The 19,089-nt window shown below is 54.5% G+C and overlaps 7 protein-coding genes across 7 annotated transcripts; 3 read left to right on the top strand and 4 right to left on the bottom strand.

The window, feature by feature from the left end:
- Nucleotides 1-262: 262 nt before the first annotated feature.
- Nucleotides 263-1,607, bottom strand: BKA78DRAFT_253690 (the polygalacturonase; the record flags this gene model as incomplete). Its single annotated transcript, XM_066884842.1, has 4 exons — nt 263-821; nt 874-1,201; nt 1,266-1,319; nt 1,442-1,607. 4 exons carry the CDS (start codon nt 1,605-1,607, stop codon nt 263-265), a joined length of 1,107 nt encoding a protein of 368 aa, XP_066742663.1.
- Nucleotides 1,608-5,930: 4,323 nt separating this feature from the next.
- Nucleotides 5,931-8,215, top strand: BKA78DRAFT_284976 (uncharacterized protein). The gene is made up of 5 exons (XM_066885695.1): nt 5,931-6,168; nt 6,215-6,709; nt 6,765-7,410; nt 7,464-7,732; nt 7,782-8,215. Exons 1-5 carry the CDS (start codon nt 6,082-6,084, stop codon nt 7,827-7,829), a joined length of 1,545 nt encoding a protein of 514 aa, XP_066742662.1. The 5' UTR covers nt 5,931-6,081; the 3' UTR covers nt 7,830-8,215.
- Nucleotides 8,216-9,099: 884 nt separating this feature from the next.
- On the top strand, nt 9,100-10,669 carry BKA78DRAFT_372701 (uncharacterized protein; the record flags this gene model as incomplete). Its single annotated transcript, XM_066892749.1, has 2 exons — nt 9,100-10,083; nt 10,140-10,669. The coding sequence occupies 2 exons, from the start codon at nt 9,100-9,102 to the stop codon at nt 10,488-10,490; spliced, it is 1,335 nt and encodes a 444-aa protein (XP_066742661.1). The 3' UTR covers nt 10,491-10,669.
- Nucleotides 10,670-11,475: 806 nt separating this feature from the next.
- On the bottom strand, nt 11,476-11,907 carry BKA78DRAFT_354330 (40S ribosomal protein uS14; the record flags this gene model as incomplete). Its single annotated transcript, XM_066891713.1, has 3 exons — nt 11,476-11,484; nt 11,607-11,706; nt 11,846-11,907. The coding sequence occupies 3 exons, from the start codon at nt 11,905-11,907 to the stop codon at nt 11,476-11,478; spliced, it is 171 nt and encodes a 56-aa protein (XP_066742660.1).
- A 929-nt stretch (nt 11,908-12,836) lies between these two features.
- On the top strand, nt 12,837-13,605 carry BKA78DRAFT_164447 (Apc13p protein-domain-containing protein). The gene is made up of 2 exons (XM_066883149.1): nt 12,837-13,077; nt 13,148-13,605. The coding sequence occupies exons 1-2, from the start codon at nt 13,075-13,077 to the stop codon at nt 13,511-13,513; spliced, it is 369 nt and encodes a 122-aa protein (XP_066742659.1). The 5' UTR covers nt 12,837-13,074; the 3' UTR covers nt 13,514-13,605.
- Nucleotides 13,606-13,721: 116 nt separating this feature from the next.
- On the bottom strand, nt 13,722-16,516 carry BKA78DRAFT_337541 (uncharacterized protein). The gene is made up of 3 exons (XM_066890249.1): nt 16,201-16,516; nt 13,998-15,955; nt 13,722-13,938 (listed from the first exon to the last, which is right to left on the bottom strand). The coding sequence occupies exons 1-3, from the start codon at nt 16,385-16,387 to the stop codon at nt 13,909-13,911; spliced, it is 2,175 nt and encodes a 724-aa protein (XP_066742658.1). The 5' UTR covers nt 16,388-16,516; the 3' UTR covers nt 13,722-13,908.
- A 144-nt stretch (nt 16,517-16,660) lies between these two features.
- Nucleotides 16,661-18,696, bottom strand: BKA78DRAFT_318757 (uncharacterized protein). The gene is made up of 5 exons (XM_066888808.1): nt 18,588-18,696; nt 18,342-18,484; nt 17,948-18,007; nt 17,294-17,900; nt 16,661-17,247 (listed from the first exon to the last, which is right to left on the bottom strand). The coding sequence occupies exons 1-5, from the start codon at nt 18,639-18,641 to the stop codon at nt 17,056-17,058; spliced, it is 1,056 nt and encodes a 351-aa protein (XP_066742657.1). The 5' UTR covers nt 18,642-18,696; the 3' UTR covers nt 16,661-17,055.
- Between the last annotated feature and the right edge of the window lie 393 nt (nt 18,697-19,089).

Raw genomic sequence — 19,089 nt, 5'->3', positions numbered from 1 at the left:
AGGTTGCAGTGAAGGACCGATGTTTTTTGAAGAGCTGACGAAGCCGTTGGAGCTTTCTGATCATGGGTGACAAGGTTCTTGGGGCTTTGACATCAAAATTCTGTCACTGATACCAAAAAGGGGCAAATTTCCACCAAAGCAATTGATTCGGCAGACCGACAGTAAAAGTATCTACAAAGAAGTTTCAAAAATCACAACACATCGCTCCCGAGTCCTCCTCATGCATTTGATCATCGAATGAGTCCATCGTGGTGTTTTGCGCTTAGCACGAGGCGCCGTCGGGGATGCCGGAGCACTCGTCCGAGGCCTCACCACCAGTGATGGAAACTCCCGACCACGACCAGTCACTGCATGCTCCATCAGCGCAGAGAATGTAGATTTGGGTTGCGTCGTCGCTGACGCTGCCAGTGACGTCACTGACTGTCAAGCCAGTGATCGGGACGCCGTCCGTTGGGTCGCCGGTAGGAGAGCCGTTCTCGTAGTCCTGCTCAATGACAATGCCGTACTTCGTGATTCCGGACAAGGTGATGCCCGAGTACGTAATGTCAGAGACCTCACCCGTGGCGTCGTAGACAGTCTTGATGCGGACACCGTTCTGGCTGTCCTTGATCGTCGAATCACTAATGGTGACTGAAGAGACCGTGTTGTCGTCACGACCGCCGACTGAGCCGATGGAAAGTCCGTGGCCTCCCGAGCAGGTTCCTCCAGTGAAGGTGATGTTGGTACCGCTGTTGATGGCCAAGCAGTCGTCCTGGTTGTAGATGGTGGCACCAGAAATGTAGACGCCGTCAGACGAGCCGACATCGAAAGCATCGGTGTTGCTAAGGAGTTGTCAGTTGAGTTTCACCTTGGATCTTCTCGGATAGAACTTACTGTCCGAGCGCGTCGCCATCCGAGTTGGTCTCGTCGCCATCCGAGTTGTCAATCGTGATGTCGCGGAGTTCAAGGTTGCTCGCTCCGTTGACAGAGAAGCCCTGGACAGGGGTGTTCTTGACATTAAGTCCGGAGATCACGGAGTCCGTCAAGTCGTGGGCGTAGAAGAACTTGGGCTTGGTGGTTCCGCCGTTGGAGCCCTCACCGTCCCACCACTTGGCGCCGTTTCCGTCAATTTCGTGTCCGCTCGCACCAGTGATTTGAAGACCAGTGCCACTGAACCTGATCAAAGGTCCTTCCCATTCGTCATATTCGAATGTGGTCGTTCCTATTGTTTTTGGTCAGTTTCCTTTCCTGTGTTGCTCGAAAAAGGGGGGGCGTGGGATGGGTACCTTGGAACTCGACGTAGGTGTTGTCGTTGAGGTCCGACAGGTCAAGAGTCTCGCCTATTGAACAATGTTAGCTCATCCCAGCTGCACAAATACAGAGAGGCGCCTAGGGTAAAAAGGGACAACCAAGCAAAGGGAGTGGTTGAAAAAGGGGGTGGAGGTCGATGGGGTCATCATACCTGCAGGAACCGTGATTCCAGAAAGGATGATGGTGGCGCAGTCGCTCTTCGACTCGGAGGCAGCGCTCGCGTCGCTGAAAGTGCAAGAGTCGCCACGCTTGTTGATCTGGGCGTCCTTGAGGCTGGGGGCAGCAGTGATGGCAGGCGCGGGAGCAGCGACAGCCATGCGGGCGCCAGCGCCCAAGAGGAGACCGGCAATGGCCTTCTTGTTGTTGAGGTAAACCATGTTGATGGATGGTTCAGAGATTGTAGATTCAAAGAATGTAAAGCAACGCTAATGCCAGATTAGGGAATGAATGATTGCTGGAGGATGGTGGTGAGGATTGCCTGCCGAAGAAAGGTGTCTTGCCTGGCCAAGGCCTCCGGTATATATACCAGCCTTCAACAACTGAGTCCACTCTCCTGGGCCATATCCGCTTGCCGGACGGTGAGAGGTGGGACCGTGACCAGGTTGCTTGGAAAGCACTGGCGCAATCGGTGTTGTTGGACAGGAATAGCAAGGTGATGAAAGGGGCCCAAGATGTGTTTCGGGGTGTCAATCCACATTGAGCGGGAGGCGGACCGAGTAGACAGCGCTTTAGGATTCACAAAGTGGTGTTGATGGAGCAAAGCAGCAGTGGTTGGTGGGAATTTGGCCAAAGGCCTGGGCAGATCCGCTCGCGGCCCACCTCCGAAATGTCCAGGTCGGTTTCAACCGCGCAGCCGAGAACGCAGAAAGGACCGGTGCCCCTGGGTACGCACAACATGGAATAGCTGTTCGCCTTCTACCGTTCAGGAAGCTGACGCGTCCATCGCACACTCTCACGCGGTTGCAGGTGCTTCATCACTTTTGACAGGTCAGCCGTCACAAAGACATCTTGCAGCCGTTACACCAGCGGAACATTAGCAAGAAGCGTGAGAAGCAACGACTCGTCTATTGCACATGAGATTGCAGAACTTACAAAATCTGCTGTATCGGACGGCTCCGAGCTGATGGAACGCCTGGGAAATGTGTTTCGCTGTAGGTGCTCGATGACCCCCGGTATCGTCTGTAGTAGTGCAGCGTTTGCAGGCTCTTTGACGTCCGTGTCCTCGGGGTGTCGACACGGGTCAATCCTCCGCGGCTAGACTCCACATCAACCTCGCCAACTCGATCCCTGCACGCCATGTTCTGCCACCTGCTGCATGAATCAAACAGCCCCTGGACGTCAATCCCTGTTGCTTAGCCTTGTCAAACGCATGTGTTGGTTTTGACAGCAGCTCACCTGCAGCCAACAGCAAGTGTAGCTTTTGTTTTCCAAGACTTCAATGAGTGAGGCTGCATCGCAATTACAAGGCGGGACTGTTGCACCCAACCGCCAAAAGGCGGAAGTGGCTGTTGAAGAGTTTCATGCTTGGCCTCCGCGCTGTCGAGAAACTTGATGAAGGAGGCTCTTGTTGCGATGGCGCTACACCAATGTTCATCATTGCCTGTTTCATGGTCCCCGGGCTGGAACTACCCGCAACGTGGACGGCACTTCGATCCGTCGCAAAAAGTCGCACTCCTGGCGCGCAGAACAATCAGAGTGTGCCTTGGAAATTCCAGGCGGTTCGGTCCGTACTGCCTCATCCCTTGTCGTGGTTCAACTGATTCAGGGAGAAGGCTCATGAACCGAGCACCTTTGACTTCGATGGCGGTGACCCCCAACATCAGTCACTTTTCCTTTTGTTAGCAGATGCCAGCCGGTGGCTTCTTTGCGGGAGGCACGGCTCATGCTCTCCTGATCGGATTTGCCAGCTCGAGAAGCTCGATAAAAAAGATCCAGGTTCCGAATATGGTCCGATATCTGAGCCGAAGCTTCGCCTATAGAGGAAAAAGTAGGCAAGTAGAGAATCTACTCATAGACTCTCATTCACCTCTTCTTTCCATCTATCCGACCCCTAAAGACTTGCGGATATATCGGGACATTCCAAAGATTGTAGCCATGCAAGGTGGAAAGTGATAGCGGGACGTCGTCAGCCCAGCGCGCACACGGTCCATTTTCTCTATACCTGTAACATGCCAAGATGTCTTAAGCATTCTGGCCAAGCCAACGTTCCGCCCGTCCACGCAAGCAAGATGCTTGGTCTCAAGCCAAGAAAACCCAAGAGAGCTTGTCGTCGAGGTTATGCGGACTCCGTGCCTTCCACCTCGCGGTCACTTGTCGAGCCAAGACATGTGCGATATCCAGGACCAGCTCCGCGCATGTGCTGACGACTAGAATAAGGCCTGATTTTCCATTCTCCTTGTCGCAGAGCCTTTTTGGCCTTGCTGAAAGCACCTGCTCGTCTCGTCAAGTCCCGCAGAGTTTCGGCATTGCTTCTCATCTCAACAGCGCCGGATTTGCGCATTATCACGGAGAGGGTCGCACTGTGACAGCTGGCAAGCGAGGTTTCCATGTAATTGCGGTTCAACAACCATTTGTGCGACTACTGACAGAGAATGTGAAGATTGTCGGCCCGCGGATCCGTCTCAAATCCGATTTCAAGATCCGTGCAAGGAATTTCCGACCAGGCCTTCGAGCTGCCATTTTGAGCTTAGCGGCTTGCCCGAATCGGAAATCTATAGCCTGAACGTGGGGTAGCAAGACTTCGAGCTGTCGATTGAGATGCTTCACATGGGCTGCTTCTCTCCCATTTTCGACTTGTTGAAAGACAAATCAGGATGATCATCGACTGGAGTCCCCGCTTCCCGAGCCGATATCAGGACATCCTCCTCGAGGCAGGACTCTTAGATCGCTGAACAAAGCAGCTGCGGCATTTGGAAGGGATCGTCTTCAAGACAAAAAGTGCCAATCGATAAACAGCCAGCGGATGCGACGTTGTTCGGATAGAAAGTCACACCTACTGGTTCTGACGATGGAGCCGTGGGAATGGTGATCATACTCGCTACATCAAGAGAGACTGCTCATCAGGGGCTTGGTATGATCTTGGAATTCGAGCGGTTTCTCCTATTATTGAAGCAAAACGGCACGTGTCAGCCTCGACTCTGCTAACCGGCCTGTGGAAGGTGAAGGAAAATCTCGCTTGATCGCAAATAAGATACTGAAGCGGTCGTCGACACGAGCGCCTGTCAGATTTATCTCCGAGGTCTACGCCGCATCCGCGCGACCTCGCTTTCCACGACCCCGAGCATCAACCTGTCGACTGTCGGCAAGGCGCTTTGTCATCCAGTCATCGCGGGCAGAAGCCTCCGAAGCACAGCGGGTTTCTGACTGAGATAAGCATCACCAGCAGAAGCGAGCGCTTGCGGGTACTGCCGCCTTCAGTGGTCGATTATTCTAAACCAGTCTGCGGACATTACGATCGACGAACTTGCGAGAGTTCAAGCAACATCAAAGTCCGTCTCGAATCCTGAAACTCCGTGGTCAGTCTGAAAGATGCGTTTCAGATCTAGCCGCGGCATGACATGAATTGTGGCTGAAGCTTTTTTGGAGTCGTCCGTGGTTGAAGGATGAAAGCGCACGGCCGATTAGGGAAATCCAGGCCCTTGAAAAGGAGCACAAGAACTGTTAACGAGCTTTCTGGTCGCCGAAATCTTCCTTTTAGATGCTGAAATCTTCCTTTTAGGTGCGACAGTCTTCTTTTTGAGTGCCGCGCGATGACGGTGAAAACGCTAGGATTTTTTCTTTGACGGCCCTATGCGCTGGCACCCGGCAAAAGTTAGAGAACAGAGGACCAGGAGCACTCTTGCGCTCCAAAGCGGAAGTGGTTGGGAATGCTTCAAGCGACCGCAATCAAGCGTTCATCAATGGCCAGAGTCGAAGAGCATGCCAGCCCCGCGGTTGTGCTAAGGAAGGAGCATCCGGACCTTCTCAGGGGCTAGACCAGGCTGGTTTCCCCCAAACCCCAGGAAAAAAAGGAAGTCAAGAGTCCCCGAGAGACTGCGGCAGAAAAGGTTCAAGTGCTCAATTTGCAGACTCCAAGACCGTGAGAGAAGTTCCCCTGGGATCCTCCCTGCCTTGAACGGCGTTGAGTGATAAGTCAAGAGCGATTGATTTTTTTGCGATGATCGGTTTCTGTTGGGTGTGCTGAAGGCAGGCACTGGATCACAGCAGACTGACGGACGGGTCAGGTTGGACGCAAAATGAATGAGAGGATGGAACAGTTGTCGAAGCTGCTGAGGGCGTGAGAGCCCGACGCAATCGACTAACCGCATTTGGACGAACAGCCGCCTGGGGTCGAGTAATTGGTTGCCGTTCGGGCTGCCAACCGCAAAGAGCAACACCTCCACCTTTGAGCGACAACTCGCGACTCGCGACGCGAAAGATCACGTTCGAGCCTCGACTTTGGAGTGCCTCAGGCAAGGCCTCCCGCGTCGCATCCAAAGATTGAGCATGCCTTTGCTTCAGAAAAGCAACTCCACCACAGGCGGCGCAAGGTTGTGTCTCTTCTCAGCGAGAATGGCTTTCATAGCGTCGACTCATGGATGTACCCATCGCATGATGGAACGATGCAGTCCCACCTGACGATAGATTCTATAAGTTGTTCAGTCGCCAAGGTCTTGGGGCCAAATCCGAGTGCGGCGAAGATATTCAACGACGGCTTTGCACAAGCTACTTAAAACCATGGCCCCCATTAAGCCCTTGAATGCGGGGTGATTTCTTTTCTCTCTCAATTTTTCTTTTGCCGAGCAGCAAAAAATGAGAACCAGCCTCTGGGCCCAAGTCACGTTCAGCGCGTTTGCGGTGACGGGAGGACGCGCAACGGAGGCAGATCCAACTTTCTGCGTGAGTCGACTGAGGCACTTCATTGGCCAGACTGACGAGCAATCAGTGCGATGCCCTCAAAGCCGCCGGTCTTCAAGACATAACTCACTACCCTGATGCCGCAGCCTACGCCGCAAGACAAGAAGCTTACTACAACCCATTAGCACGATTAAACCCAGCATGCATCATTCAGCCAAACCGCGCCGAAGAAGTTTCCACAATCGTAAAGACGCTTGTCAAAGCCAACAAGACGCAGCCATGTCAATTTGCGATTCGTGCCGGAGGACAAACGATACGTGAAGGAGCCGCAAACATCGACGGAGGAGTAACGATTGACCTTGGCTTCATGAACTCGACGACGTACTTTGCCGAAAACAAGACTGCAGCAGTCCAGCCCGGAGCGAGGTGGGGCACAGTTTTCAGAGCCCTTGACAAGGCCGACGTTGCGTCAGCCGGAGGCCGCGCTGCTTCTGTTGGGGTTGGCGGCCTGGTTCTTGGTGGAGGGAACTCATTTTACTCCGCGCGCAAAGGGTTGGTGTGTGACAACGTGCAAAATTTCGAAGTGGGTTTCTAGAAGATGAATGCTCCCTGTGGTACTCCTGCTCAACATATTCTAGGTGGTTCTCGCGAATGGCGACATTGTCCACGCAAACAGCGAGTCGAACTCCGACCTTTTCCAGGTGTTGAAGGGCGGTGCCAACAATTTCGGCGTCGTCACTCGAATTGACTTGAAGACTTTCGAGCGGGAGCCCATATGGGGAGGCGTGGTCGCTTACCCCGTCGATACCGCCGACTTGCACACCAAGGCTCTCGTAAACTTTGGCGAAAAGCTCGCGGATGACCCGTACGCATCTGCAATCGTGATACTTCTTTTTGAATCACACATAGGATTCCCGATGGTTGGAAACGCATATGAGTACACCAAGCCAATCGAGAGACCGCCTCCGATCTTTGACGAATTTCTGGCAATACCTGGAAATTTCTCCAGCTCAATGAGAACCACCAACATGACTGACCTTACTGAGGAGCTGGAAAAGCCAAAGGGCTTCAGGTGGAAGTTCCTGACTTTGACGTTCCAAAACGACGAGCGGATCCTCAAAAAGGCAACTGAGCTTTTCCACTACATCATCGAGACTGTCGGCGATCGCGATGAGCTCCATCTTTCTCCGATGTTTCAGCCTCTCCCTGTCAGCTTCACAAAGCATTCTGTGGCCAATGGAGGAAACATCCTTGGACTTGATCGATTTTCTGAGAACAACATTCGTAAGCAATGCAAATGTGTCAAAGTCTTTGCAAGTGCTGATGTCTCGATGTAGTGTTTCTCTACGTCATTGGCTGGATGAAAAAGGAGAATGACGAGTTCATGCACGAGATCTCAGAAAAGTACATCGAGGACCTCGACTCTTACGCGAAGAGCATTGGCAAGAGCAATCCTTACATCTATCTACCCTATGCGGACCCGACCCAAGATCCTCTCTCGAGTTACGGTTCCGCCAATATCCTCAAGATGCGGGCAGCGGCAGCAAAATACGATCCCGAGGGCGTCTTCCAGACCATGGTTCCCGGAGGATTCAAGCTGTCAAAGGTAACTTCGTTTGTCTGATGATTGTGGGGAAACCGCTGACATGACCTAGGTTCAGATTCCAGAAGATCATGATCATCTGCAGCACGATGAGTTGTAAGCCACTGGCTAAGAGCTTGTAGTTTTTCCCGGCGGGCGCATGGTACAATGGGGCGTCCTCAATGATATGTGATTTGCGTTCTTGTCAGATACCTTGCTCGAAGATCTGCGAGACAGAATAGTCAGTGTCCGAAGAATCGCGACTCCACGGTGTTGCTGGTGGACGTTCAGGGCTATTTCTTGGAGTGGATAAACCAGTCTGTCAGCGTCGAGGATCTCGAACGCTCCCTGTATCGCTACGTTCGACCCTAGATGCATCGAGTTTTGATTTTGACGTTCTAGTTGGACATTTCTGTAGTTCATCACGTCGACAGACGGACTAATCCCACCATGGTGCTAGCGCAATCCTTGCCAAATGCTTGATTCCCCTGACCACGCTCGAAACCTGGAAAATGCCGTACGCCCAAAAAAGACCGCCGCCGACCAAAAGTGGCAAGTGGCAGGAACGGCGCCATCCTAGTTCGATTAGCACAAGCAAGGAGACAACAACCCATTCGGAGTTTTTCAAGACGATTGAACACACACTCAATCACACTGAGCCCCCCCAGAGAATCGAGGGTGAAGACAGGGACAATCATCAAGGCACATGTACAAGCTTTGGGATCACCCGCTTCCGCAGTCAGCAAAGCCAAAAAATGCGGATAGAGACGCGACCAATCACAGCGCCGCGAGCCGTTTTGGTCCCTGGAATGGAAGCTCCGGCACATCCTGCCTCTTGCTAGCGCCACAAGTCGATAAACTTCGTTCCCAAACGTGGATCGCAACAATGGGAGAGACGCGCACGCTTTTGACACGTAATAAACGGTTGGGTGGGCGGCGGCCGGGAAGGCGGAAACAGACATGGCTTTCCAGAGCATGCGCAGCAATTCACGATTGACAACAGGTCTGGCCGCTCTAAAAGGTCGTCCGCGAACATACACTGTTTCAGCCAGGAAATCCGTTGAGCGGCCGCTTGCTCGCTCCTATCCTCATCCCGTTTAATCCTTCTCCGCTGTCGTCAGCCGTGGTGGCCGCTCAATTGCGCCGTCGCCGTCGGCCGCCGCGCGACGTACGACGAGGGAAGACGCCGGTTTACCCAACTCATGGTGTAGCGCGCTTTTCCTGGCAATCCCGCCAACTCATTCCCGCGAGGCTATGTGCGGGTTTCATCCGGATCCAACTTCTTTCGTCTCGCTTGTTGTTTTGCGTCTATTTTGAACCTACCACTACCTCCCTCGTGTGTCAAAGCAAGCTCTCCAACCATTGGATTGCTCTGCCTGTCTGTGGTCACGATGCTTATGCAGAGGCAGCGGGGGGCGACTGCTCTCGTGGGGATTTCGCTTCTCTCGTTTGCCTACATTCTCTACAATTTGGCGTTCCCGCACCTCGTGGGCAATTACGGCACTCATCGCGGCTCCCTCTTCCTCAACTCGTCGGACAACAATGACGTGGAGTGCTCGCAGACACTGCCCGGCGGCGAGGATGTGCTCGTGGTCATGAAGACGGGAGCCACAGAGGCACACGCCAAAGTGCCGGTGCACTTCGAAACCACCTTCAAGTGCATCCCCAACTACGTCATTTACTCGGACATGGCCGAGACGATTGGCGGCGTGCAGATCCACGACACGCTCGAGGACTTTTCGGAGAACATCAAGGCTACCAACGCCGACTTCCAGTTCTACCACAAGCAGCGCAGGTACCGCGCTGAGGGCAGGAACCTGTCGGAATTGGTGTCGTCCACCGCCGGCCGCGACAAGGCCTGGAACCTGGATAAGTGGAAGTTCCTGCCGCTCATGGAGAAGGCGCTAGACCACAGCTCTAATAAGACATCATACAAGTGGTTCGTCTTCATCGAGGCCGACACGTACCTCGTCTGGTCCAATCTTCTGCGTTGGCTGGAGCAGCTCGACCCCGAGAAGCCTTTTTACATTGGCGGCCAGAACTGGATGGGGGAGCAATTGTTTGCGCACGGTGGCACTGGCTACATTGTATCGCGCAAGGCGCTGCGGATGGCGGTGGACGAGTACACCAAGTCGCGGCAGCGCTGGGACGAGAAGACGGCATCCGAGGCGGCGGGCGATTGCTTGCTGGCCAAGTTGTTCAAGAGCGTGGACATCCGGCTGACGGAAACGTGGCCGATTACTCAAGGCGAGACGCCGTTTTCGCTCGACTATACAAACCACCACCTGTGCTACCCGGTCGTGACGTATCACCATATGAGCGCCGACTGGGTGCGGTCGATGTGGAAGTTTGAGCAGATCTGGTTTGCGCAGACTGTAAGTGACGCGGCCGTCAATTGCCGCAGAGCAAACACTTACCATGAGTGCCACAGGGAGCATCGTCCATCCTCCGCCACCGCGACGTCTTCAACCACGTAATAGCGCCACAGCTCGCGCAAGCCAAACCAGACTGGGACAACCTCTCGGGTGAGGAGGAAGTGGTCGTCTACCAAGGGGAGGGAGCGGAGAGCTGCCGGCGCGCTTGCCAGGCCAAGCCCGGATGCGTGCAATGGCACTGGAACCGCGACAGCTGCATGACTGGAAATGTCATCAAGCTCGGCGCAAACCAGACGGCGGCGACAAAGGGCGGTGCGCAGGACAACGTGTCGGGTTGGCTGTTGGATCGCATTGCCAAGTACGTTAGGCAGGTCGAACCTTGCTCCCAGGGGTGGATCACGGCATGACGCAAGCGCTAGCAACGTCCCGCAGCGCTTGGGACATGGCGACATGGGATACGGCATTGGCGTTTGGAGTCGATGAATGGATAGACAATTCCGGAGGTTTGAGCATGGCCTGCAGCCGCGACCTTTCTGGGGTTTGTAAACAACCCGGGCCTGTTGGTTGGTAGGGAGATGAACTAAATGTCAGCAAGTCGATCGCTTCCACAGATGAATGTGATCAGTTTCCTGAATACCTGCGGCTCTTTGCGTAGCATCAAACTCAAGAGCAAATCAACACTTCAGTGTGGAGACAACCGGAGGCAAAAGCGATAGTGCCATTAGTTGCCGGGAGTCTCCAGTACATCATGCCAAGGATAATAGAACGTAGTACACCAATATTTCTCCGTCTTTCACTCTCCAGTAGATCGGGTGAAGATTGGGCATTGGGGTGGGGTTCTAGAAGCTCTGCTCATTAGCGGGTGAGGTCTAGGTTGATATCCAACATGTCACATTATAGCAAGAATGTGGCTTAGGTTTTCGGTGGTTTTCGAGACATCGATGCGCAAAGCGATGAGGGAAACGGTCTGTTTGAGGGGTAGCAGCCTTTCTTATGGCCTTGTCGTTGAGAGACCGGGAGTTCGTGTCGGACGTGCCGACGGGGTTGGCTCTTTGGAAACTCGGCGGTGGAAGCTATGTCTCGAGGCTTTTGCAAATGCGGATTCCATACTTCACGCGTCCAGAAACATGAAAATGTGCGCCCATTATCCAGCATCTTGAACATTGAGACCGCGCGCCTGGGGTATTGAGATTGAGGTGTCGATTTTTGTCTGAACTACCTCGCTCGAGCACGGCGTCACCTCGTAGGTCGTCAAGCAAGCTCCATTGTAAGAGATGCACTCGGCATATCATTCGCGTATGTCAAAGTCCCTGACCGCTCATGACCGGCCCAAAAAGAAACCCTCGGTTTGAAGAACTCCCCTCCTTTTCGATGATGGACGAATGGACGAATTTACCGGTGCTGTTTTGCAGATGTCAGCCTTTGTCCATATGTATGTTTCTCTTTTGTTTCCCAGCCGTCTTATATTGTTCTTCCCGCAATCGCGTGCGTTCGACGTGTCCAGTGGGTGGTGTGAATCGTACCTTGACGAAGCCAATGTCGGTGGACTTCTCACGGAAGCACTGACGGCAGATGTTGAGACCGTACTTGCGGATGAGACCGGCCTTGTGGGTGCAGACGCGGCTGGAGAGAAAACCCGTCAGCAAACGTTCCAGATGCCTCTTGATATCCGCGTCTATCCCATGTCCTATCAACTGTTTTCCCGTTCGCGCCATGTGCCATTTCCTGCTCCTGATATCCATCTCGTAGCGATCAAACGTACCAGCCGCGGGAGCCCTTGCCGTAGGTACGGGGGCGGGAGAAGAAGACGTTCTCGTGGGCCATGATTGCGATTGAGGGTGTCGTGGGACGGCGGAGTCTGCAATGACGGGTGAAACGGTCAGTCTGACGGTCGCAAGAGATGGAGACTGCAAAAGGTCGAGGATGCGCCTCACAGTTTGCAAGAAGCTCGTCCGGGGGGCAGATGGCTGTACCGTCGTTGGTCGTCTCGTTGTCGAAGTCGCGGGCTGTCGCTCTTTCGCACTGGAAATCGCCCGACGCTATCCACAGTGCGAAAATCTAAGCGAGGTCGGCCCGCGGCTTGGCGCGCCCTTGCTCCGCCGCGGTACGGCGAGCGCCAAAGGACAAACACGCAGCTTCCGATGCATCCGCCTGTACGGCAGTCGGCAAGGCCACAAGCGCAGTGGGCAATTAGTCGCCCAAACAACGACGACAACAGTCAAACCACGGAACGTTTTCAGCCACGCCAACTTTGCCCTGAATCGTAATCATTTCTCGCTCTCGACTTCCGCTCAATTCGCGCAAAAAAGCTTGCATCAGCTTCACAAAACTCTTGCCTGTGTGCGACACTGCCGCCTTAACCGTCTGTTCGGCCTCGGTGCTCTCCTCCGCCCTCGACGGTTCGTTCGTGCCTGCTCGTCCGTGGGTATCCCAGTTGCTGCGTAAGTACCTTTGCAAAGCTGCGGCTTCGTCACGAGGCTGCGCCTCGGAACCCCATACCTTCTTCCCGTCCATGCGCGCGCTATCATTGCTGTTTGCTCTCCACAAAGTCGCGCAGTGGCTGTGAGCAGCATTACGTATCCCGCGCAGTGACAATATACATAAAGAAGAGGTGGTACCCAACTGCTGCCTACACACCAAGGCAGCTATTCTCACGCTCTTCACGACACTTCTTCTTCCTCAGTCACGCATTGTTTTTGTCACCGCGTCGTCGCCATGGGCCTGAGCATCAGAAACGGCCTCATTGGCGCCTACATCTGGATCGTCATGCTCATTCAATTGCAGCCGCCGTGGGCCATTAAGCTGCGTCTGCGCGCGTACCTCGACAACCGCAAGAAGAGGAAGGACGACGTCGTTAAGCGCAGCAACAACTGCTTCCGCCGACGTCAACGCGCCGATTGATCGACCATCCGCGTCAACGACCAAACATCTACGGACTACAACCAAACAATCCACCAAATTAACCACCGCACTCCCCTAAAATCCTCTAAAATGGTACGCCCACCTCCGCCCACCCCATCCCAAACACCAAAACAAAACTAACCCACCCCCCCTCCTCCGCCAGTCCCGCGACTCCTCCCGCACCTACATCCACCTCGCGCACGCGCGCTACGCCGACCTCTTCGAAGACTTCACACGGACGCCGCTGCTGCCGGAAGAAATCTACGTGCCGCCGCAGCACCAGCCGATCAACCCAGAAGACGAGGACGACGTCGTCCCCGACCAGCACGCCGCCTTCGGCATCCAGCGCGCGACGCAGAAGCAACGCCAGCCCGCCTGGCGGGATCTGGGGCTCGAGGACCTGATGGCGAGAGCGCCCGCCGAGGCCGCAAGGGTCGGGCCGGCGCTTAGGAGGGGCGCTGCTGTTGCGGCTTCGACGGCGGCGGGGGGCGGTGGTGCGACGGGTGCTGGGAGTGGGTTGCCTAGGTGAATTGGGGGAGGGTTTGGGAGATGGTTGAGTGTGGTCTGCGACGGCGCACTTTGGTAGACAAAACGAATGGGTGGGCAGCGAGCTGGTGCAATCACAAAAGCAACAGGCGTTAATGAGGCGCCAGAATCAGGAGTTTAAGAATATGGAATTTTTCAGCCCACGACTAGAGATACCCCCCCTCGATTTAGAAATGTATCAGGCGTATTTCACGCCCCCCTATTTCGCAGTAGTCTGCCCATATGTCGAAGAAGATTGAAAGCAGACTCCTGTGCTTCTGAGGAATCCAAAGAGGGTCATCAAAAAGAAGGCCCGCCTCAAGCATCTTCAAACTAGACCAAAGCCTCGTCGAACCGCCAAAACCAGATAGATCATCCTGGAAACCACGCATCTGGAGCTCAACGGTTGTACCTATCCCAACCAGCTTGCTGTAAACAGTATCAGCACAACCGCTCAAGATGGTCACTCGGCGCCGGGACAGACTCACCTTTGCATTCCTCGCGTGGTCAATCTCGGTCCTAAAGTCGTGATGGAGTCTCTTGATCTCGCCTCTCGCTGCCATGTCATCCACCACTTCATTGGCATACCGTTGACGCTGCTTGGTCGACCACGTGTCACGCTCGACAATCTTCTCCGGCGTAAGGTGGTCCTCCATTCTGAGGTAATCGACGACCCACTCGTTCAGATGGTAGCGCCAGTGCGCCAACGCATGAGCTGTCTGGGCGTTCGTCTTGCAGTGGACGCCCGTGGAGAAGACGCGGTCGGCGGCTGGAATCGTCAGGCCCTGGCTGTTGTAAGACTTGCTGTCGTCGGCGTCGTCGTCGTCCGAGTCCTCGTCATCGTCGTCATCGTCAATCTCCTCCAGAGTCTCCCGGTGGTACGGCTTTCCCGTGAAACGAATGTCCCATGTGGCAGGGTGGTTGGTCCTGTTGCAGGCTGCGCAGTGCTCTCCGAGCAAGCTCCTGCCTGGCCCGGTGATTTCCATCACTTCGATAAAAGGTCGGGCGTGCAGCGCACGCGTAAAGTCCTTGGTCCACGCCGAGGAGGTGAACTTTGAGTCTGACAAGGCACGCACTTCGTCGTCGAGCTTACGGAATGTGAGCTTGTAGATTTCGTCCGTCATGGCAAATCCTGGATTCAGCTTCTTTTGGACCATCCACTCGACGGCAAACTTGAAGAGATCCTTAGCCTTCCTACGGCTAATGCTGCTAAACTCCAGCGGGATCTGAGCCTCTTCGTCTGGCACACCCAAAGTGTCGTCCTCGTTGTCTTCGATAAAGTCCAGGTCATCATCATTTTCCTGGAACATGGCCACCGAAGATGCTTGGTGGATGACCGGTCGAACTTCATCCTGGCCCATGTCATCATCATCAATCTCCTCATCTTCTTCGCCTTCTTCCTCGTCCAAGGCGTCAACGGTCTCCGACTCCGAATCGGTGTCGTACAAAGCTCGTCTTCTGCGCGGCTGTTCCTGTTCCTCATCTTGAACAGAATCCACCTTCTCCCCAGCGCGACTGCGCTTGAGCCTCTCCAGAGCCAGCTCACGCGCAGTCTTCTGACGAGGAGTAGTCCGTGACGATTTGGCTGGTGTTCCAAGAAACTCGAGGTCCTCTTCAAGATCTTCCTTCTCCTGGTGACTCCGCATGCGACCACTTGTAACCTCATCATCTTCACTGTCCGAATCTGCCCTCCTCCTCTGCCGTCTTCGTTTTGTGCTGGTCGGCATATCATCCTCCTCGCTCTCCGAGGCTGTGCTTTGCCGGGGGTTTCGGCGTGTTCGTCGCCTTGGTCCTTCTTCCTCGCTTTCCTCCTCATCACTACTGTATACCTCCACAACCCCTCTTCCCTTGGCCTTCTTTGGTTTGACACCAGGAGAGCTTGCCATGACTTCATCGCCGCTGCTTTCCGCTTCGCCCAGGTCAGACTCCACGGCTTCGGCGCGAGGAGTGTCACTATCTTCCTCATCCGAAGATATGACGGTTGGCTTTTGCTTGCTCCCACTTGAGATGCGTGAGCCCCTCGTCAGGCGTCTGCCCATCTGCGGCGAACCATTCGAGTTCTCCTGAGCTCGCGCGCGTGTTTGCCGAGTGGAAGTGTGGGCTCCACGTCGGCGTGCTGCCGATGTGGGCATATCCTCTGATTCGCTGTCACTCTCGGCTTGAGCAGGAGCTGGCTTGTTCTTGCGCCTCGTCCGACCGATTGTGCTTTGCGACTTTTGGGTACTGCTGTTCCAAAATGTACCGCTCCGCCGTTGACTTGTTGGTAAAGGTTCATCTTCGCTGCTGTTTGATATGTTTTCGCCTTCCTCCAAGTCCTGGACCGACTTGAGAGGAGAACCTGAACTAGCTTTGGAGGCGGATCCGAAGGCTGAACCACGCGAGCCGGAGTTTCGATTGTTAGGGTTACTTGGGAAGGATGATTTCGGTGTGAGCGGGGCAGGTAGGTCTAAATCCCATTAGCAGTCATTCTGGGATCAAGTTCGGTGGCAGAATCGTGGTTTGGGCATCGTATGTGAAGAGGCGCAAAGTCTTGGAGGACTGCAAATGTAGGGCAGGCCAGCCTGCACATAGCATAGGCTCACCAGCTGAAGCTGAAGTGTCCTGCAGACTAAAGGGCTCGTGGCCATTGGTGCCTCGCGTGTGCTCGAGATGACGACAGTATCCCGCGATTCGAGAGCCATGAATCCGTACCTGTTCCAGCTGGCGCTAGATCACCACCTGTTCTCTGTTTTTTGCGGGGCGATCCATCATGATCCACGAAAGCAGCGCGATGGCGGACGTCGGGAGACAGTTGGGCGGCGGCCGGGGACGAGGATGCTGCCGGCGTGAAGTTGAGGCGACTTTGTCGCGTCCGACGCGACGGGCGACTCGACGACATTGACGGAGCTTGACTTCAGACAGTCGAATCGTAGAGGATGCACAGTAAGCCTGCCGAGATGCTCATGCGCAAAGAGTAAAGCTGAGAGGATGAGATGCGAAGTAGACTTGGAAGCAGGGTTGCGGGGTGTTGTGGAGTAAGTGGTTGCCATCGCGGGCATATCCGGCAGCCAGGGAATTCGGCAACCCAGCGCGGTGGCGCGCTCTCACGTGTTCAGACTAAGACTAAGCGGGTTGGTTGGAAAATTGTCTTTGCATATAAAAGCGCGATTGCAGAGGCATGAAGAGTCTAAGATCATGAGAAGGACGGCCTGGACCGTTCAGACCTCTCAGACCTCAGCGAATACATGTGTGAAGCATTCAAGTCCTTTGGAATGAATTACGAGGAATTGTACGTCAGAGCCAGGTACATGTAGAGGAGGCAGCCATGTGCGCCATGGCTTTTGCCATCGAGCCTCGGAGGCTTGAAGATTTTCCATGGCTTCTGTGGCTTCCTCTCTAGTCAAATGTGTAAGCACGTCACTCTCAATAAATGCCTCTGTCTAAGTAAACCCCACTGTCAATGTCCAGATCTTCAACTGCAACCAGTACTAAACCATGCAATTACAAACCCCGTGTGAATTCGAAGATTCTTGGTCGAGGTTGACCTTCAGACCAGGCGAGTGACGTTCAGATCTCCGTCCATCCATCCCACTCCTCGTATATCTTCCGCAACCGCTCCTTCTCTTCCTCGTCGCCAAAAATGATATCCACAGCGCCTGAGCAAAGACTTTGGACATCATCGACACTGAGGCTAAAGTGTTCGATGGCCAAGCTGTACTCCTGAGACAAGGGACTGCAAAAGACTCCGACATCATCGGTCTGCGCAAGAGTCAGCCTGATTCTACCAAAGCCATAGTCTACCCACTGAAAGAGCAACTCCAACGCCAGACTTGCTCCACCAACCAAAGTGATGATCTCCAAATGATCCGGTAATCATTTTGGCGTGTACGTTGCAGGAAAGACAGAGCTCAACTCCAATTCTCTGTCCCACAATCTCCCGCTTGAGCTGTTCATTCACATGAATTACATGCCCAAGCCTATCAGGTTGCCAGCTGAGCAAGGTTCTCAGCTCTTCGTTGGAACTGGAGACAGGGGCTTCCGCGAAATGGAGCGTGATCTTCAACCCTGAAGCTTTGGCCCGGGCGAATGCTCCAGAGAAGATTCGTACATCGCCTTTCGCAGGGTCGCCGCAGAGATCAACCCCAAGCACGCCCTTGGATCGAAACTTTAGCGCGAGACTGATGACCTCCTCGGCTTCGACTAGAGTGTTGCGACGGTCAACAGACAGTATAAGACCAGTGCGCATTCGGTTCCCCGGTCGCGCGTTGTGCTCATCGATACAGGCGAGCACCGTCTCCACATATAGCGATTTTGAAATTGCCTCATGGGGAATGGCTCGAGGAGTTGTCCGGAGCTCAAGGTGCACGACGTTGTCTTCGCGGAACGACTCTAGCACAGCAAAAGTCGAGTATCTGCCGGATTAGTATCGATGGTCCGTGCAGGCTAGAATGCCGCGTACTTGATGCTCTCCAGGTCACTGCACAGCTTGTAGATGTACGATGAGAATAGGGGGAAAAAGCTTTGATTCGATTAGCCTCTAGACGCAGGTAAGACTAGGAAGCAAAGAAGCCAGCTGACGCTAGACATGGCGGGATTCAACAACATGACAACTGCCAGCAGCAGCATATTGGTCTGGTGGCGTGATGACCACGGCTGCGGGAGCTACTTTTGACGTGATCCCCGAGACGAGACGATGCGGGAACATCAGCGTCAAATTGACCTTGGAAGACCGGAACCAGCAATGAGGGCTCCTGATCAAGCTGGACGGTCTTTAAGAGGCACAAACGGCAAGACAACAAGAAACAAGACATGACGGATGCTCTCCAGCGTAGTGAGAATTGAACATCACTCACGTCTCGAGATCGTAATCGACCTTGTCTGGGGGAATTGCTAGAAGAGGGTCTTGCAGGTCAAAGGAGGGCAAGGCAGTCTTTTTCTGCAGCCAGATGTCGTGGAGAATGGCGCGATTGATGGAGCCACTGAGATGGGCATGGAGCTGAGGGAGGGGTTAGCGCAGAGTCTAATGGGCCGGATGCGGCAACGCGTGTGGGCAGATGGATTCCTGGGACATGGAGGAGGATGAGGGGCTTTGAGAATACCTCGACCTTGGGCAGGCGGAGGGCAAAGGCAGAGGAGGAGGGTGGATGGGACATGACGCGGGCTGCTGTGGTGTAGCAAAGGGCGGGCGTAGACTGGACGGGAGTACAGATGTGTGATGGGCGCTGTGCGGCCATGACGGCCAGACCGCAGCCGAAGCCCCGATGCGCTTGCCGCTTTTAGAGGCCCTCATTTCGCGCGGCACCTGCCAGTTCTTCCCTGGACTTGTCGCTCGCTTGTCACGTCCAGTTTCCTCCCTCTCAGCCAGCGCTCCCGACTTCACCTCAGCTCTCTCACTTCAAAAAGTTCCCGTCGCTTCGTCGCTCGTCTCTACCCGACCCCAGTCACCTCGTCTCCCCTCCCGCTGCACGTCAGCCTGTCGACCTTTTCGCGCTCCGCCATTCGCCAATCGCAGCCACTACAGGCCCCGAACTAGCATCCTTAGCCATAGCGCCAGGGCCGTGCGCCAGTCTCCGTTCGGGTTGCGGCCGAGGGCTGGGAGCT

This window comes from Phyllosticta capitalensis (assembly GCF_038381095.1).
Source record: "Phyllosticta capitalensis strain CBS 128856 chromosome Unknown BKA78scaffold_7, whole genome shotgun sequence".
Taxonomy (NCBI): Eukaryota; Fungi; Ascomycota; class Dothideomycetes; order Botryosphaeriales; family Phyllostictaceae; genus Phyllosticta; species Phyllosticta capitalensis.
Note: the sequence above shows the minus strand (reverse complement) of the source record. Positions and strands in the feature narration are given on the sequence as shown.

Excerpts from the sequence above, each read along its gene's own strand:
- BKA78DRAFT_284976 (XM_066885695.1), top strand. The coding sequence starts at position 6,082 with ATGAGAACCAGCCTCTGGGCCCAAGTCACGTTCAGCGCGTTTGCGGTG. Across the intron at positions 6,710-6,764 it reads ACAACGTGCAAAATTTCGAA|GTGGTTCTCGCGAATGGCGA; the intron begins GTGGGTTTCTAG and ends AACATATTCTAG. Across the intron at positions 7,733-7,781 it reads GAGGATTCAAGCTGTCAAAG|GTTCAGATTCCAGAAGATCA; the intron begins GTAACTTCGTTT and ends GACATGACCTAG.
- BKA78DRAFT_318757 (XM_066888808.1), bottom strand. The coding sequence starts at position 18,641 with ATGTCCCATCCACCCTCCTCCTCTGCCTTTGCCCTCCGCCTGCCCAAG. Across the intron at positions 18,008-18,341 it reads GTCGATTACGATCTCGAGAC|CTTTTTCCCCCTATTCTCAT; the intron begins GTGAGTGATGTT and ends ATCGAATCAAAG. Across the intron at positions 17,248-17,293 it reads GCGTTGGAGTTGCTCTTTCA|ACCGATGATGTCGGAGTCTT; the intron begins GTGGGTAGACTA and ends ACTCTTGCGCAG.
- BKA78DRAFT_337541 (XM_066890249.1), bottom strand. The coding sequence starts at position 16,387 with ATGTCGTCGAGTCGCCCGTCGCGTCGGACGCGACAAAGTCGCCTCAAC. Across the intron at positions 15,956-16,200 it reads TCTAGCGCCAGCTGGAACAG|ACCTACCTGCCCCGCTCACA; the intron begins GTACGGATTCAT and ends AATGGGATTTAG. Across the intron at positions 13,939-13,997 it reads ACCACGCGAGGAATGCAAAG|CAAGCTGGTTGGGATAGGTA; the intron begins GTGAGTCTGTCC and ends TACTGTTTACAG.